The following is a 17,945-nucleotide window of genomic DNA, read 5'->3' as shown; positions in this document are numbered from 1 at the left end:
ATAAACTATTCTGTATATATATATATATATATATATAAACTATTCTGTATATATATATATATATATATATATATATATATATATATATATATATATATAAACTATTCTGTATATATATATATATATATATATATATATATATATATATATATATATATATATATAAAATATAAACTATTCTGTGTATATATATATATATATATATAGATATATATATATATATATATATATATATATATATATATATATAAACTATTCTGTATATATATATATATATAAACTATTCTGTATATATATATATATATATATAAACTATTCTGTATATATATATATATATATATATATATATATATATATATATATATATATATATATAAACTATTCTGTATATATATATATATATATATATATATATATATATATATATATATATATATATATAAACTATTCTGTGTGTATATATATATATATATATATATATATATATATATATATATATATATATATACACACAGAATAGTTTATATATATATATATATATATATATATATATATACACACAGAATAGTTTATATATATATATATATATATATATATATATATATATATATATATATATATATATATATATATATATATAAACTATAAAGATTAATACTGTCTGTTTGGTGGACAAACAAACCAAATTATTGCAACATTAATTTAATTACCGGCAATTCTAAAACTTAATTGAAATATTTATGGTTAATAATAACCCATAATACTGACTCACAAATATTTTCCCTTTTTGCGAGCTAAATTTGCTAATAAATTTATATACACATAAATTGCACAGAAAGGGATGGATATGTGCATGACAGATATTGACAGAAGTACAGATTAAAGTATCCAGTGTGCTGGTATAAGGTGGCATAAAGTGACACTGTGCTGTGACAGTCCAGAGTTAAGGTAACATATACAATAGTGCAAAAAGAATTGTGCAGCGAAAGAAAAGTGAGATGGAGATAGAGAATTCCAGGTACTAGTTTCTGGGTGTCTCCTGCTTTAGACAACAAATGGCCTGCAGGAAGAAGCTCCTTCTCATTCTCTCTGTGTTTGCTTTTGAGGAGCGGAAGCACTTCCTAAACTCAACAGAGAAAAGAGTCCATTGCTGCGATGGCTGAGGTCATTCACAATCTTCCTGGCCCTGGTCCGGCAACACGCGCTGTAGATGTCCTGCCGTTCAGGGAGCTCAGTGTGGATGGTATGTTCAGCTGACCGCACCACCCTCTAGAGGGCTTGCCCGTCCTGCATAGTGCTGTTCCCTAACCAGGAAGTGATGCTACCCATCAGGACGCTCTCAATGTTGTTGCTTTATTAAGGTGAATTTAAATTTCTTGATTATTCTCATTTAGGTTGTGGTCAATTTGAAGTTAAACTTGCCATTCCTTTTCTTCCTTTCTCTCTCTTTCTTCTTTTTCCTTCTCTTCCTCCCTCTACATATTCTTAATTTCTCTTTCTTTTTATGTACAGTGCCTTGCGAAAGTATTCGGCCCCCTTGAACTTTGCGACCTTTTGCCACATTTCAGGCTTCAAACATAAAGATATAAAACTGTAATTTTTCGTGAAGAATCGACAACAAGTGGGACACAATCATGAAGTGCAATGAAATTTATTGGATATCTCAAACTTTTTTAACAAATAAAAAACTGAAAAATTGGGCGTGCAAAATTATTCAGCCCCTTTACTTTCAGTGCAGCAAACTCTCTCCAGAAGTTCAGTGAGGATCTCTGAATGATCCAATGTTGACCGAAATGACTAATGATGATAAATAGAATCCACCTGTGTGTAATCAAGTCTCCGTATAAATGCACCTGCACTGTGATAGTCTCAGAGGTCCGTTTAAAGGGCAGAGAGCATCATGAAGAACAAGGAACACACCAGGCAGGTCCGAGATACTGTTGTGGAGAAGTTTAAAGCCGGATTTGGATACAAAAAGATTTCCCAAGTTTTAAACATCCCAAGGAGCACTGTGCAAGCGATAATATTGAAATGGAAGGAGTATCAGACCACTGCAAATCTGCCAAGACCTGGCCGTCCCTCTAAACTTTCAGCTCATACAAGGAGAAGACTGATCAGAGATGCAGCCAAGAGGCCCATGATCACTCTGGATGAACTGCAGAGATCTACAGCTGAGGTGGGAGACTCTGTCCATAGGACAACAATCAGTCGTATACTGCACAAATCTGGCCTTTATGGAAGAGTGGCAAGAAGAAAGCCATTACTTAAAGATATCCATAAAAAGTGTTGTTTAAAGTTTGCCACAAGCCACCTGGAAAACACACCAAACATGTGGAAGAAGGTTCTCTGGTCAGATGAAACCAAAAGCGAACTTTTTGGCAACAATGCAAAACGTTATGTTTGGCGTAAAAGCAACACAGCTCATCACCCTGAACACACCATCCCCACTGTCAAACATGGTGGTGGCAGCATCATGGTTTGGGCCTGCTTTTCTTCAGCAGGGACAGGGAAGATGGTTAAAATTGATGGGAAGATGGATGGAGCCAAATACAGGACCATTCTGGAAGAAAACCTGATGGAGTCTGCAAAAGACCTGGGACGGAGATTTGTCTTTCAACAAGACAATGATCCAAAACATAAAGCAAAATCTTCAATGGAATGATTCACAAATAAACATATCCAGGTGTTAGAATGGCCAAGTCAAAGTCCAGACCTGAGTCAAAGTCCAGACCTGAATCCAATCGAGAATCTGTGGAAAGAACTGAAAACTGCTGTTTACAAATGCTCTCCATCCAACCTCACTGAGCTCAAACTGTTTTGCAAGGAGGAATGGGCAAAGATTTCAGTCTCTCGATGTGCAAAACTGATAGAGACATACCCCAAGCGACTTACAGCGGTAATCGCAGCAAAAGGTGGCGCTACAAAGTATTAAATTAAGGGGGCTGAATAATTTTGCACGCCCAATTTTTCAGTTTTTTATTTGTTAAAAAAGTTTGAAATATCCAAAAAATTTTGTTCCACTTCATGATTGTGTCCCACTTGTTGTTGGTTCTTCACAAAAAATTACAGTTTTATATCTTTATGTTTGAAGCCTGAAATGTGGCAAAAGGTCGCCAAGTTCAAGGGGGCCGAATACTTTCGCAAAGCACTGTATGTTTGTGTAGTTAAGTTCTATGTTGCGTGGACTCATTCATTAAATGCTCTATGTTCAAAAAATGTGCAATCAGGAGAGGGATATAAAAGAATATCTGACTGTACCATGGAACACAAAACCATCATCAAAAAGTGGCACCACAGAGACATTGCAAAGATCAGGATGAACCTCCAATGTTGATGAAAGGATGAAGAGAAAACTTACCAGAAAAGCTACCAAGAGGCCAACAGCAACACTGAAGGAACTACAGGAATTTCTGTCAGGTACTGTTTAATTCTTGCATGTGACTACCATCTTTGTATTCTATAGTAAGTCTCTGCTGTGGGGAAGAGTGGCAAAAAAGAAGTGGTTTCTTGCAAAGAGGAATATGCAAGCCCATATGAATTATGCCAAAAGATTCATTCAGTCACCCCAAACCATGTGGGAAAATGTGTTTTGGTTAGACAAGACAAAGGTTTGAACCTTTTTGACCATGAATGACCTAAAAATAGATGTACACAGGAGTTTCCCTTGCAATTTGAGAAAGCTTGAACTTTTTTGTGGGATTGTAGAGTGGGATAAAATTCCAAGGTCTAGATGTGTGAAGTTAGAGAGTAATAGAGACTTGTTCACAGACTTCACAGAAAAAAAAACTTTTATAATTAAAGATGATGTACTGTATAAAAATTTATTATTAATTAAAAATAATAAACTCTTCCATTAGCACTGGTTATGTACCTAAATACTTTAAACTGGCAGTTATCAACCCCTTAATTAAGCAACCTGACCTTGACCCATGTTAGCTGTCCAACTACAGGCCAATATCAAACCTCCCTTTATATCCAAATTTTTTAAAAAGGTTGTAGGACAGCAGTTATGCTCACATTTCCTTAGGAATAACTTCAGTCCGGACAGTCAGGATTTAGGCCTCATCTTGGCACAGATATGGTGCTAGTTAAGGTGGTAAATGACTTGTTATTGGCCTCTGATCGAGTTTTGTCTCTTTACTTGTTTTGCTCGACCTAAGTGCAGCTTTTGACACCATACTATACTGCTTGCTAGACTTAAGAAAGTTGTTGGAATAAAGGGAACAGCTCTCTCCTGGCTTAGGTCTTATTTGACTGATCGCTTTCAGTTTGTTGATGTAAATGGTGAGTTCTCCACACTCTCTGAGGTAAAGTTTGGTGTTCCGCATGGATCTGTCTTAGGCCCACTGCTTTTCTCTTTATATATGCTGCCTCTGGGTGAAATTATAGATAAACATGGTATTCGCTTCCATTGCATGCTGATGATACACAGCTGTATATTTCAGTAAAGTCAGATGAGAGAGATTAGCTTAACAATGTTGAGGAGTGTGTAAAGGACATTAGACAGTGGATGCTTGATAACTTTCTTCTGCTCAACTCAGATAACACGGAAGTACTTTTACTAGGACCACATGCAGCTGAAGCAAACTTTCCGATTACGTAGCATCTCTGGATGGTGTTTCTGTTTCAGTGTGTATGGCTGTCAAAGATCTTGGTGTGATTATTGACCCTAGTCTTTCCTTTGAGGCTCACATGAATAATATTACCAGGATCACCTTCTTTCACCTTAGAAATATTGCTAAAATTAAAAATATGATGTCGTTATAGGATAGGATAAATAGGATAGGATAGGATGCAGAAAAACTAGTTTATGCTTTTGTTACATCTATATTAGACTTTTGTAATGCTTTACTGTCTGGGTGTTCAATAAGTGCATAAATAAGCTTCAGTTAGTTCAGAATGCAGCAGCAAGAGTCCTCACTAGATCTAGAAAATATGACCACATCACCCTGTTTTAATCAGTCTACACTGGCTCCCAATCAAATCTCGCATTGATTATAAAATACTACTACTGACCTATAAAGCACTTAACGGTCTGAGTGAACTTATGTACCAGTATGATCCTCCACGCCTACTTGGATTAAAAGGTGCAGGCTATTTGTTGGTACCTCAAATAATGAAGACTAAAGCAGGGGCAGATCTTTCTCTTATAAGGCCCCAAGTCGAGGTTAAAAATGTATTTATTTAGTCAAGTGAGGATCATGGATATAGAGTGTTTGGTGAACTGGGATATTTGTATGCTGTCATCCCCTTTACATAGGTTTGTTGATGGTGGTGTGGCGGTTCGTCTCTTATCCCAGAGATTCCTCATGTCTGTGTTACCTTCTGGTTTTCCTTTTTAGTAATGCTGCCATAGCAAGTCCTGCCCGAAATCCAATCTGCACAGTGACAGTAACTTTCATACAACAATGACATGATAATCCATATCCTTCTCTTCCTGTCACCCCTCTTCTCTCTCTCTCTCTCTCTCTCTCTCTCTCTCTCTCTCTCTATCCCCTTTGGTCGAGATAAACATGCTCCTAAGGTTCCAGTGACCACAGTTCCTGCCCCTCTTCCCTCTGTGGATCTTTCCACTTTGTCCAGGCCTGCCTCTGGATAGTGTTTTCTTCATTTGGCGGCCACTTTGTGCAGCTGGGGATGGTTTCTCATCAATGCCTTGGGTGGATCCATGAAATTCCGGAGTACGAATGGGAGCTTTGAGAATGGATTTGGACTGTAGTTAATGTCAACAGTCTGCTATATTGACTCAGGACTACAGTTTGCTCCTGATCACCATCACTGTACCCCGCAACATTGTATATCTGCAATAAATGGACATTTGGTGCAACCCAGATGAGAATTGGTTCCCTCTCAAGGTTTCTTTCTTTTCCATCTCTGGGAGTTTTTCCTTGCCACAGTCGCCACCGGCTTGCTCATCAGGGACAAACTTACTTAAAAAAAACATATTCATTTTTTATCAACACATTATCTGTGTAAAGCTACTTTCAGACAATGTTTATTGTTAAAAGCGCTATTCAAATAAAAATGAATTGAATTGAATTGAATTGAATTGAAGGTGAACGATGTGTATTTATCCCTGATGAGCAAGCCATGGTGACTGTGGCAAGGAAAAACTCCCTTCGATGTTATAAGGAAGAAACCTTGAGAGAAACCAGACTCAAAAGGGGAACCCATCCTCATTTGTGTAATATCAAGAGTGTGATCATAAATCTTTAAACAATACAGAACACTGGAGAGTGAACTAACATGAGCACTGAAATGTAATTATGAGTATTGTTCTTTCTACAGTCTTTTACAGTCATTTGTGGTTATACACACTACACTAGGAGCTACTGAGCAACTCATAAAATACCTCAACATTTGCGATCATCATTGAAGGCTCTGGCATGGAGAAGCTGGTGTTGGATCAAACACCCAAGGAGGTCCAGTGTCCAAACTACACATGAAGTGGGATCCAATTGGTGCTGGTACATCTCTAGATGGTTCGGGATGTTTGCATCGGCATCTACTTCTTTAAAGGTCCACAATCTTCATAAGGTGGGACATGACTGGGGCTGGAGCAACCTCAGGATGCCTCAGAATGGGTAGAGAAAGAAGCAGTGGAATGGAATTAGCGTAGATGCTGTTCATGATATTAACACCACAAGTTGATAATGTGCATGTGATCAGATGTACTGGAGCATACGGTTATGATGTGAATTGTGTTCTGTGTAGGCTTTGCTAAATAGATAAATTTTTAATCTGCACTTAAACTGGGGAAGTGTGTATGAGCACCGAACACTTTTAGGAAGACTATACCAAAGTTTAGGAGCTAAATGTAAAAATGCACTACTGCCTTTAGTGGACTTTGCTAACTACTTAGCAACTACTAGAAGTTCAGAGATTTGAGATCTCAGTGAGCATGATGGATTGTAGCGTGTTAGAAGCCTGTAAATATAATTAAGAGCTAAACAATTTTGTGTTTTGTAAGTAGGAATACACATAATATTTCTTATTAAAGTAATATTTCTAAGAGGAAAGAGGGCTATCCTGGTAATGTTATCCAAATTAGCGTTAAAGAAAAGAGTAGAGTCAATAATCACACCAGATCTTTAATTGATGTACATGCAGAGACAAAAGGACCATCCAGAAATACTATTAAAACAGAAAGTTTACTTTTAGCTGCATGTGATCTTAGTAAGCAAAAGGAAGTTAACAAGCATCCACTGTCTAATGTCCTTTATACATTCCTCAAAAATATTAAGCTGAAAACAGATTTTTGCAGAACACCAAACTAATATAAACAGTCAGATAAGACCTGATCACACACACTGGTCTTTTGGCCAAAATCCAAGCTAATATTATGTCATTATTATTGAGAATTAATAATTTTTTCAATAGATAATTAGAAGCTTACCTGTAGTAAGCCTTTAATTATCTATTGAAAAATTTTCTTTTAGGTTTCAAAGTTTTTAGCTATTGTGTTAAACTTCGAGACAGAGTACTCTCACTGAATACCTTTCCAAAACAAAAAAAACTCATCTGCTCATCTTAAAATATTGTTTAAACCTCCTTTAAAAACTGAAAGATAAGAGATGCTAAATTCTCATAGTAATTGGTATTATAAAGTTTTAAATGAGCTTTACCATAGAATGAGGCCATTTACTGTATATTAGATTTTTTGTCAATATGTCTATTTTTCAATGAATCTGTACTAAGATTTCAACTAATTCTAAAAATAAACATATAAAATACTGAGAGCTCTTATTTGCCTCTAACCATTTTCTCCTTAAGCGAACAAAAGAGCCTTCAATCAACTATACTACAGCCTCCTTCCATTACAGAAAACTGTGTCTATTTTATCTGCTACTGTATATTGCATCCACCAACCAGGAATGCACCTTTACAGATGCCGATGGGTTTTACTCTTTTACTCTACTCTCTTTCCTTTCCCTTTAATGTTATTTTATTCAGTACATATAAAGTTGAGGTTTTTTCAAGCCTTTTCACTCACTATTTTAGAATGGACGATAATCAATTGAGACAGCATTGAGATGACAAAGGAAATATCATAATTTGTCTTACCCTTTTTTAATTTGTTTGGCTGGGCTATCTGCAAGTGGAATTTTTACCCCAGCATATATACATAATTTTGAAAGTCCATTGTGTCAGACAGCCGTAAAACTCACAACATATCTTTCCTTTTGTCAGAGGTTGACTTAATATTTTAAGTCTTAATTTAAGCTGTGAGGTAGTTGTAAGCAGTATTACACACACAAGAAGCTTCAAAGTGCGTTTTTTATGTTATTTTTTAAGTTTGTCAGCAGAGCTTAGCAAAAGTCAAGCTGGATGTCATCTTGGACATGATCTAAGCAGAGAGTGGAGATGTTTTAGTGAAACACAAGGTGATGCAGAGAAACAGATAAATTCGATGCAAACTAATTGTTTTTTTTTCCACAATCATGCAAAAATTTAAAGATTAAATCCTATAAACGTCTTTAGGTGTAGAACTTAGTTTGGTGACAGAAGAAGAAACTGTGAAATTCAAGGAACCCATAAGTGTAATTTGGAACAACAGAACTTATACAGACATACAGTGGGGCAAAAAAGTATTTAGTCAGCCACCAATTGTGCAAGTTCTCCCACTTAAAAAGATGAGAGAGGCCTGTATTTTTTTTATCATAGGTACACTTCAACTATGAGAGATAAAATTAGAAAAAAAATCCAGAAAATCACACTGTCTCTATAACATTTAGTAATTCTCACCACCGTCCTATAATCTTTCCCTTTTATTTTTGCAGATATCCTTCTATCACAAATCTCTCCTGCCACTCTTCTTCTCTCACCCACTCCAACCTGCTTGCACTCTTTTTTTCATGTCTCTAACAAACTCTCCATTACTTTGCACTGTTGACCCCAGGTACCTAAACTCCTCCACCTTCACCGCCTTATCTCCCTGCAACCACACCAATCCACTGCCCTCCCTTTCATTTACACACATATATGTCTTACTCCTACTGAATTTTATTCCCCTTCTCTCCAGCACATACCTCCACCTCTACAGGTTCTTCTCAACCTGCACCCTACTCTCACCACAAATCACAATATCATCTGCAAACATCATAGTCCATGGAGACTCCTATCTGTCCTCATCTGTCAACCTGTCCATCACCACTGCAAACAGGAAAGGGCTTAGAGCTGATTCTTGATGCAATCCAACCTTCACCTTGAACCAGTCTGTTGTTCCTACTGCACACTTCACTGCTGTCACACTGTCCTCATACATGTCCTTACATACTTCTCTGACACACGTGACTCATACAATACCACAATTCTTTCTCAGCACCCTGTCGTACGATTTCTCTAAATCCACAAACACACAATGCAACTCTTTCTAAACTTCTGTATACTTCTCTAAGAACTTTCTCAAAGCAAATATTATAAAGCAAATATATATATATATATATATATATATATATATATATATATATATATATATATAATATTATATATTATATATATATATATATATAATATATTATATTATATATAATATATTATATTATATTATATTATATTATATTATTATATATACAGTGGAACCTCGGGTTATGAACGCCCCGGCATACGTATAATTCAGGTTACGAATCGCAGTTCATCAAAATTTTTGCCCCTGGTTACGAACAAAATTTCGGGATACAAACGTCGCGCACCAAAAAAATCGCAGGCAAGTTGGTTCTTTTCGTATCGCCACCCACGCTCTCCCACACAGCTCGTCGCATCAGTTAGCGTCCTGTGTACCTAGCGAGAGCATTGTCTCAGCGTGCGTGTTAACACTGTGTCCTTATTTCGTTAATATTCATTAATATTCTATAATATAATATATAATAATACATAAATAATATAATACGATTCTTCTTCCAAACAATAACTCTCCCTCCTCCCCCTTCTACGAATGTCGTCTCCATCATGCCAGCAGCGAGTCTTCTCAAAGGTAAAGTACCCAGTTAAGATAATGATTTCCTCTTTTAATAATAAAATAAATATTAGTATAATAATATTATACTATATAATAATATTAGTGAATATTGGCTTTATTTTTAAAGTAATATTTTTGGTTGTCCAGAACGAATTACCGAAGTTTCTGTTCATTCTTATGGGGAAATTCGTATCGGGATACCAACTTTTCAGGTTACGAATAAAGTACCGGAACGAATTAAATTCGTAACCCGAGGTTCCACTGTGTGTATGTATGTATGTATGTATGTATATATATGTATATATATGTATATAAATATATAAATAACATGGACTAGACTAGCCTAATTTAATCTGTTGCTGTTCGCTAGGCAGTTTCAGCTTCCAAAATACAGCCTAGAGTAGACCTTTTTCTATGTTCATTTCTTTGGCACTGTCCATGTTATTTTGCCTGTGTCAGTGTAGACTTCTTGACACCTTTGAACACATTGAAATTTCTGCTTGTTACACCACTACAATTGACTATTAAAAGCAATAACTACTCTAAACTCTTATTCTACTATTTTGTAAATTGTTATTGTTCCCACACTCCCTTAAGCCTAGCTAAGGTAGGAACGCAACAAGTGGGGGCTTGTCTGAGATCTGTTAGGATAGGGATAGAATAGAGTTGGTTATTGAATTTATGGTTAATTGTGTGTTCTGGTTGACTGGTCAATATTAATGGAAACCTATGATCTCTAGGTGTTTGTTGCTTCTCCAAGTCTGGATGTCTTTGAGAGGGGTTGGAAGGATGACCTATTAGAAATAGATAATATATGATACAGCTGCAATAAATTTTTTTTTTTTTATTTGAACACCTGTCTATCAGCTAGAATTCTGACCCCCAAAGACCTGTTAGTCTGCCTTTAAAATGTCTACCTCCACTACATTTATTATCCTAAATTAGATGCACCTGTTTGAGGTCGTTAGCTGCATAAAGACACCTGTCCACCCCATACAATCAGTAAGAATCCAACTACTAACATGGCCAAGACCAAAGAGCTGTCCAAAGACACTAGAGACAAAATTGTACACCTCCACAAGGCTGGAAAGGGCTACGGCGAAATTGCCAAGCAGCTTGGTGAAAAAAGGTCCACTGTTGGAGCAATCATTAGAAAATGGAAGAAGCTAAACATGACTGTCAATCGCCCTCGGACTGGGGCTCCATGCAAGATCTCACCTCGTGGGGTCTCAATGATCCTAAGGAAGGTGAGAAATCAGCCCAGAACTACACAGGAGAAGCTGGTCAATGACCTGAAAAGAGCTGGGACCACCGTTTCCAAGGTTACCGTTGGTAATACACTAAGACGTCATGGTTTGAAATCATGCATGGCACGGAAGGTTTCCCTGCTTAAACCAGCACATGTCCAGGCACGTCTTAAGTTTGCCAATGACCATTTGGATGATCCAGAGGAGTCATGGGAGAAAGTCATGTGGTCAGATGAGACCAAAATAGAACTTTTGGGTCATAATTCCACTAAACGTGTTTGGAGGAAGAAGAATGATGAGTACTATCCCAAGAACACCATCCCCACTGTGAAGCATGGGGGTGGTAGCATCATGCTTTGGGGGTGTTTTCCTGCACATGGGACAGGGCGACTGCACCGTATTAAGGAGAGCATGACCGGGGCCATGTATTGCGAGATTTTGGGGAACAACCTCCTTCCCTCAGTTAGAGCATTGAAGATGGGTCGAGGCTGGGTCTTCCAACATGACAATGACCCGAAGCACACAGCCAGGATAACCAAGGAGTGGCTTTGTAAGAAGCATATCAAGGTTCTGGCGTGGCCTAGCCAGTCTCCAGACCTCCATCCATCCATCTTCTCCCGCTTATCCGATGCCGGGTCGCGGGGGCAGCAGTCTAAGCAAAGATGCCCAGACTTCCCTCTCCCTAGACACTTCTTCCAGCTCTTCCGGGGGGACACCAAGGCGTTCCCAGGCCAGCCGGGAGACATAGTCTCTCCAGCGTGTCCTAGGTCTTCCCCGGGGTCTCCTCCCAGTGGGACGCGCCCGGAACACCTTCCCAGGAAGGCGTCCAGGAGGCATCCGGAACAGATGCCCGAGCCACCTCAGCTGACCCCTCTCGATGTGGAGGAGCAGCGGATCTACTCCGAGCTCCTCCCGAGTGACTAAGCTTCTCACCCTATCTCTAAGGGATCGCCCAGCCACCCTGCGGAGGAAGCACATTTCGGCCGCCTGTATCCGGGATCTTGTCCTTTCGGTCATGACCCAGAGCTCATGACCATAGGTGAGAGTAGGAACGTAGATTGACCGGTAAATCGAAAGTTTCGCCTTGCGGCTCAGCTCCTTCTTCACCACGACAGACCGGTACATCGACCGCATTACTGCAGAAGCTGCACCGATCCGTCTGTCAATCTCCCGTTCCACCCTTCCCTCACTCGTGAACAAAACCCCAAGATACTTAAACTCCTCCACTTGCGGCAGGAACTCCCCACCAACCTGAAGTGGGCAAGCCACCCTTTTCCGACTGAGGACCATGGCCTCGGATTTGGAGGTGCTGATTCTCATCCCAGCCGCTTCACACTCGGCTGCAAACCGTCCCAGTGCATGCTGAAGGTCCTGGTCTGATGAAGCCAACACGACAACATCATCTGCAAAGAGCAAAGACGAAATCGTGTCGTCACCAAACCGGACACCCTCCGACCCCTGGCTGCGCCTAGAAATTCTGTCCATAAAAATTATGAACAGAACCGGTGACAAAGGGCAGCCCTGCCGGAGTCCAACATGCACCGGGAACAAGTCTGACTTACTGCCGGCAATGCGAACCAAGCTCCTGCTTCGGTCATACAGGGACCGGACAGCCCTTAGTAAAGGGCCCCCGACCCCATACTCCCGGAGCACCCTCCACAGGCCGCCGCGAGGGACACAGTCGAATGCCTTTTCCAAATCCACAAAGCACATGTGGACTGGTTGGGCAAACTCCCATGAACCCTCCAGCACCCTGTAGAGGGTATAGAGCTGGTCCAGTGTTCCACGGCCTGGACGAAAACCACATTGTTCCTCCTGAATCCGAGGTTCTACTATCGGCCGTATTCTCCTCTCCAGTACCCTGGCATAGACTTTCCCAGGTAGGCTGAGAAGTGTGATCCCCCTATAGTTGGAACACACCCTCCGGTCCCCCTTCTTAAAAAGAGGGACCACCACCCCGGTCTGCCATTCCAGAGGCACTGTCCCCGACCGCCACGCGATGCTGCAGAGGCGTGTCAGCCAAGACAGCCCCACAACATCCAGAGACTTGAGGTACTCAGGGCGGATCTCATCCACCCCCGGTGCCCTGCCACCGAGGAGTTTCTTTACTACCTCGGTGACTTCAGCTTGGGTGATGGACGAGTCCGCCTCTGAGCCCTCAGCCTCTGCTTCCTCAATGGAAGACGTGACGGCGGGATTGAGGAGATCCTCGAAGTATTCCTTCCACCGTCCAACGACATCCCCAGTTGAGGTCAACAGCTCCCCACCTCTACTGTAAACAGCATTGGTGGGGCACTGCTTTCCCCTCCTGAGGCGCCGGACGGTTTGCCAGAATCTCTTCGAGGCCAGCCGATAGTCCTTCTCCATGGCCTCACCGAGCTCCTCCCAGGCCCGAGTTTTTGCCTCGATAACCACCCGGGCTGCAGTTCGCTTGGCCTGCCGGTACCCGTCAGCTGCCTCAGGAGTCCCACAAGCCAACCAGGCCAGGTAGGACTCCTTCTTCAGCTTGACGGCATCCCTTACTTCCGGTTTCCACCACCGGGTTCGGGGATTGCCGCCTCGACAGGCACCGGAGACCTTACTGCCACAGCTCCGAGCGGCCGCTTCGACAATGGAGGTGGAGAACATGGTCCACTCGGACTCAATATCTCCGGCCTCCCTCGGGATCTGGTCAAAGCTCTGCCGGAGGTGGGAGTTGAAGATCTCTCTGACAGGAGGCTCGGCCAAACGTTCCCAGCAGACCCTCACAGTACGCTTGGGTCTGCCGAGTCTGTCCAGCTTCCTCCCCCACCATCGGATCCAACTCACCACCAGGTGGTGATCAGTTGACAGCTCCGCCCCTCTCTTTACCCGAGTGTCCAAGACATACGGCCGCAGGTCAGATGAAACGACCACAAAGTCGATCATCGACCTGCGGCCTAGGGTGTCCTGGTGCCACGTGTACTGATGGACACCCTTATGCTTGAACATGGTGTTCGTTATGGACAAACTGTAACTAGCACAGAAGTCCAATAACTGAACACCGCTCGGGTTCAGATCAGGGGGGCCGTTCCTCCCAATCACGCCCCTCCAGGTGTCACTGTCGCTGCCCACGTGTGCATTGAAGTCTCCTAGTAGAACGACGGAGTCCCCAGTCGGAGCACTGTCCAGCACCCCTCCCAGAGACCCCAAGAAGGCCGGGTACTCTATACTGCCGTTTGGCCCGTAGGCACACACGACAGTGAGAGACCTATCCCCGACCCGTAGGCGCAGGGAAACGACCCTCTCGTTCACCGGGGTAAACTCCAACACATGGCGGCTGAGCTGGGGGGCTATAAGCAAACCCACACCAGCCCGACGCCTTTCACCATGGGCAGCTCCAGAGTTGTAAAGAGTCCATCCTCTCTCGAGGAGTGTGGTTCCAGAGCCCAGGCCGTGCGTAGAGGTGATCCCGACTATCTCTAGTCGGAACCTCTCAACCTCACGCACAATCTCAGGCTCCTTCCCCGCCAGCGAGGTGACATTCCACGTCCCTAGAGCTAGCTTCCGTGTCCAGGGATCGGGTTGTCGAGGCCTCCACCTTCGACTGCTGCCCGATCCTCTTAGCACCGGCCTCTTACGGTCCCTCCTGCAGGTGGTGAGCCCACTGGAAGGCGGCCCCACGTCGCTCCTTCGGGCTGAGCCCGGCCGGACCCTGTGGGGGAAGGCCCGGCCACCAGGCGCTCGCATACGAGCCCCAACCCCGGGCCTGGCTCCAGGGTGGGGCCCCGGCTGCGCCATACCGGGCGACGTCACGGTCCCTGATGTAGTATCTCTCATAAGGGGTTTTGAACCGCTCTTAGTCTGACCCGTCGCCCAGGACCTGTTTGCCTTGGGAGACCCTACCAGGGGCATATAGCCCCGGACAACATAGCTCCTAGGGTCATTCGAGTACTCAAACCCCTCCACCACGTTAAGGTGGCAGTTCAAGGAGAGGGTCTCCAGACCTAAACCCAATAAAGAATCTTTGGAGGGAGCTCAAACTCCGTGTTTCTCAGCGACAGGCCAGAAACCTGACTGATCTATAGAAGATCTGTGTGGAGGAGTGGGCCAAAATCCCTCCTGCAGTGTGTGCAAACCTGGTGAAAAACTACAGGTAACATTTGACCTCTGTAATTGCAAACAAAGGCTACTGTACCAAATATTAACATTGACTTTCTCAGGTGTTCAAATACGTATTTGCAGCTGTATCATACAAATAAATAGTTAAAAAAATCCTACATTGTGATTTCTGGATTTTTTTTTTAGATTATGTCTCTCACAGTGGACATGAACCTACGATGACAATTTCAGACCCCTCCATGATTTCTAAGTGGGAGAACTTGCAAAATAGCAGTGTGTTCAAATACTTATTTTCCTCACTGTACATACACTCACCGGCCACTTTATTAGGTACACCTTACTAGTACCGGGTTGGACCCCCTTTTGCCTTCAGAACTGACTTAATCCTTCGTTGCATAGAATCAACAAGGTATTGGAAACATTCCTCAGAGATTTTGGTCCATATTGACATGATAGCATCATCAGTTGCTGCAGATTTGTTGGCTGCACATACATTATGCGAATCTCCCGTTCCACCACATCCCAAAGGTGCTCTATTGGACTGAGATCTGGTGACTGTTGAGGCCATTTGAGTACTGATCCTGATAAACTTGAGTATCCTGATAAAATCCTAGTTAATAGCTAATTAAATAGTAAATTATTTAATCTTGTAAAAGAAATCTCATTAAACAGCAGTCAAGGATAATGTCAGATTATTTCTTTATGCAAGTGCTACTTTACAAATTGCTTTAATCACTGTATAGTGTAAACACTGGCCATGTGATGCACATGGGAAGCGAAGGCTGGCCCGTTTGGTCCAATCCAACAGATAAACTACTATAGCTCAAATTGATAAAGGAGTTAATTATATTAATGCTTGACAGGTCAGGACTGTTTTGGCAGCACAATATTAGGCAGGTGGTCAAAATGTTATGCCTGGTTGGTGTATATGCTACAAAAAAAACATAACATTTCAAATGTAGGTTTATTTTTTACAACATACATGCAAACATGAAACATAACCACGGCATTATAAGACAGATATGAGTGTTGTCATTCAGGTCAGAAAGATCTTCTGCTCCTGTACCTGTGGTTAATCTCATTCAGGACTACATCTGAGCTGGGATCCTCCTGCTCTGTGATTGCACAGTCATCTAATGGACTACCTGTAATTGCAGAAAATACAGCAGACAGTGGGCTGGCAATTACAAGCATATCCTTGCCAAAATATGCTTTTTTTTTATCCTAAATATAATTTGCAATGTGTTAGAGGTGGAGATTTAGTTTAAATAGAATTGCATAGCTTGTTATTGATAGACTGAATGATTGGGCAACACTTACCGATGCCCATTGATCTGTCTGACCCATAGCTATCACTGACCAAGGAGAACCTGGATGAGTTGTTGGATTTGGATGATTTAATTGATTTGAATGAAGAGGAAACTCTATTTACAGTGGATTTTTTGGTCCTCTGTGTAACAGTGTGACTCCAGTCTGTAATCCAAATGCAAGAATATTGTTTATATATAATTGTAATTACATTGAATATTGTGTAGAATTTTGGATACAGTTATACAAAATAAAAATAGTACATCCACCATAACTGAAATAAATGAAAGTAAAAGCTTTATTTTGCACAGCTAATCATTGCCATGACATGCTAAACATTTTATGAAAAGAATAAACAGACCTGAGTTTTCAGCAAGCCTAAAGTTTCCACAGCATAGGTGTATTCTCCATTGTCTTCTGACATTCTCCTTCACAGCACAGTGGAACACAAAAATAAAAAAACCTGCAAAGGAAAAATACAGCTGCATCTTCACAAAGTGTTACATACCTGTATACACATCTACACATACCAGATAAAATGTACATTTTTGATGTAAAAAATGGAATAATTCACGTAAGTTATTTTAACAACTTTAAAGTGTAATAGCAGCCTACAGATTTCAAGTTAATGAAGGTAGTTTTAAGAGATACAAAAAGAACAATAAATGACAATAACCTGGTTGCACAAATGTGTACTTGTAAAACATTCGATTCAACTCTAAATATACAGTATATATATGTATATATATATATATATATATATATATATATATATATATATATATATATATATATATATATATATAAACTATTGTCTTGGACTCTAATTTATTGAAATCTGATCACTGAATTCATGGGCTCCAAAAGTTATAGGCAAGTATGACATACCAGAGACATATGGCAAAGAAATATGTAGCAAGTACAGTTCATTACCTGCATGTGACAACAATTTCACAATATGAAACATGGTAATTAAAAGTATTATAATAGTTAAAGCAATGTACAGTCAACCCCAGGTAATTCACGCGTACCTAACTTACCGCAAGTTGCGGGTTATCTTAAAATTTTCGGGAATTTGCAGCAGGACCGAATGTTCTAGAACGTTAGTGAAAATATATTGTAAAAAGTTATTCCTAACAAATTTCATAAATTTTTTAAAAACACTATTGTATTAAAGTGACAAAATGTCTAGATGAATTTACTAAGATACCATATGGGCTGCGGAGGTGCGTCCAATATTCACAGATTTTCTGAACTTGCTTAGAATGTAAATCCCACAAGTTTCAAGACCAATGTAATTATGCTTTATTACATAAACAAAAGATGTTTTTAAAAGTACACTTCTGTAACCA

The 17,945-nt window shown here is 40.7% G+C and overlaps 1 protein-coding gene and 1 long non-coding RNA gene across 2 annotated transcripts in view; one reads left to right on the top strand and one right to left on the bottom strand.

Annotated features, from left to right (window-relative positions):
• The window catches only part of LOC310741419, a 355,923-nt gene that overhangs the window by 271,568 nt on the left and 66,410 nt on the right, over positions 1-17,945 (top strand). The gene's annotated exons all lie outside the window — the stretch shown is intronic.
• The window catches only part of LOC310741310 (uncharacterized protein), a 180,113-nt gene that overhangs the window by 114,624 nt on the left and 47,544 nt on the right, over positions 1-17,945 (bottom strand). The window contains exons 34-36 of the mRNA XM_083568955.1: positions 16,955-17,056; positions 16,606-16,758; positions 16,283-16,430 (exon numbers count right to left, since the gene is read on the bottom strand). Of these exons, the coding sequence (XP_083425081.1) occupies positions 16,327-16,430; positions 16,606-16,758; positions 16,955-17,056 (359 nt within the window). The 3' untranslated portion in view covers positions 16,283-16,326. The remainder of the gene's footprint in view (positions 1-16,282; positions 16,431-16,605; positions 16,759-16,954; positions 17,057-17,945) is intronic.

Source organism: Silurus aristotelis (assembly GCF_946808225.1).
Source record: "Silurus aristotelis genome assembly, chromosome: 18".
Taxonomy (NCBI): Eukaryota; Metazoa; Chordata; class Actinopteri; order Siluriformes; family Siluridae; genus Silurus; species Silurus aristotelis.
This window is presented reverse-complemented; position numbering and strand designations above follow the sequence as displayed.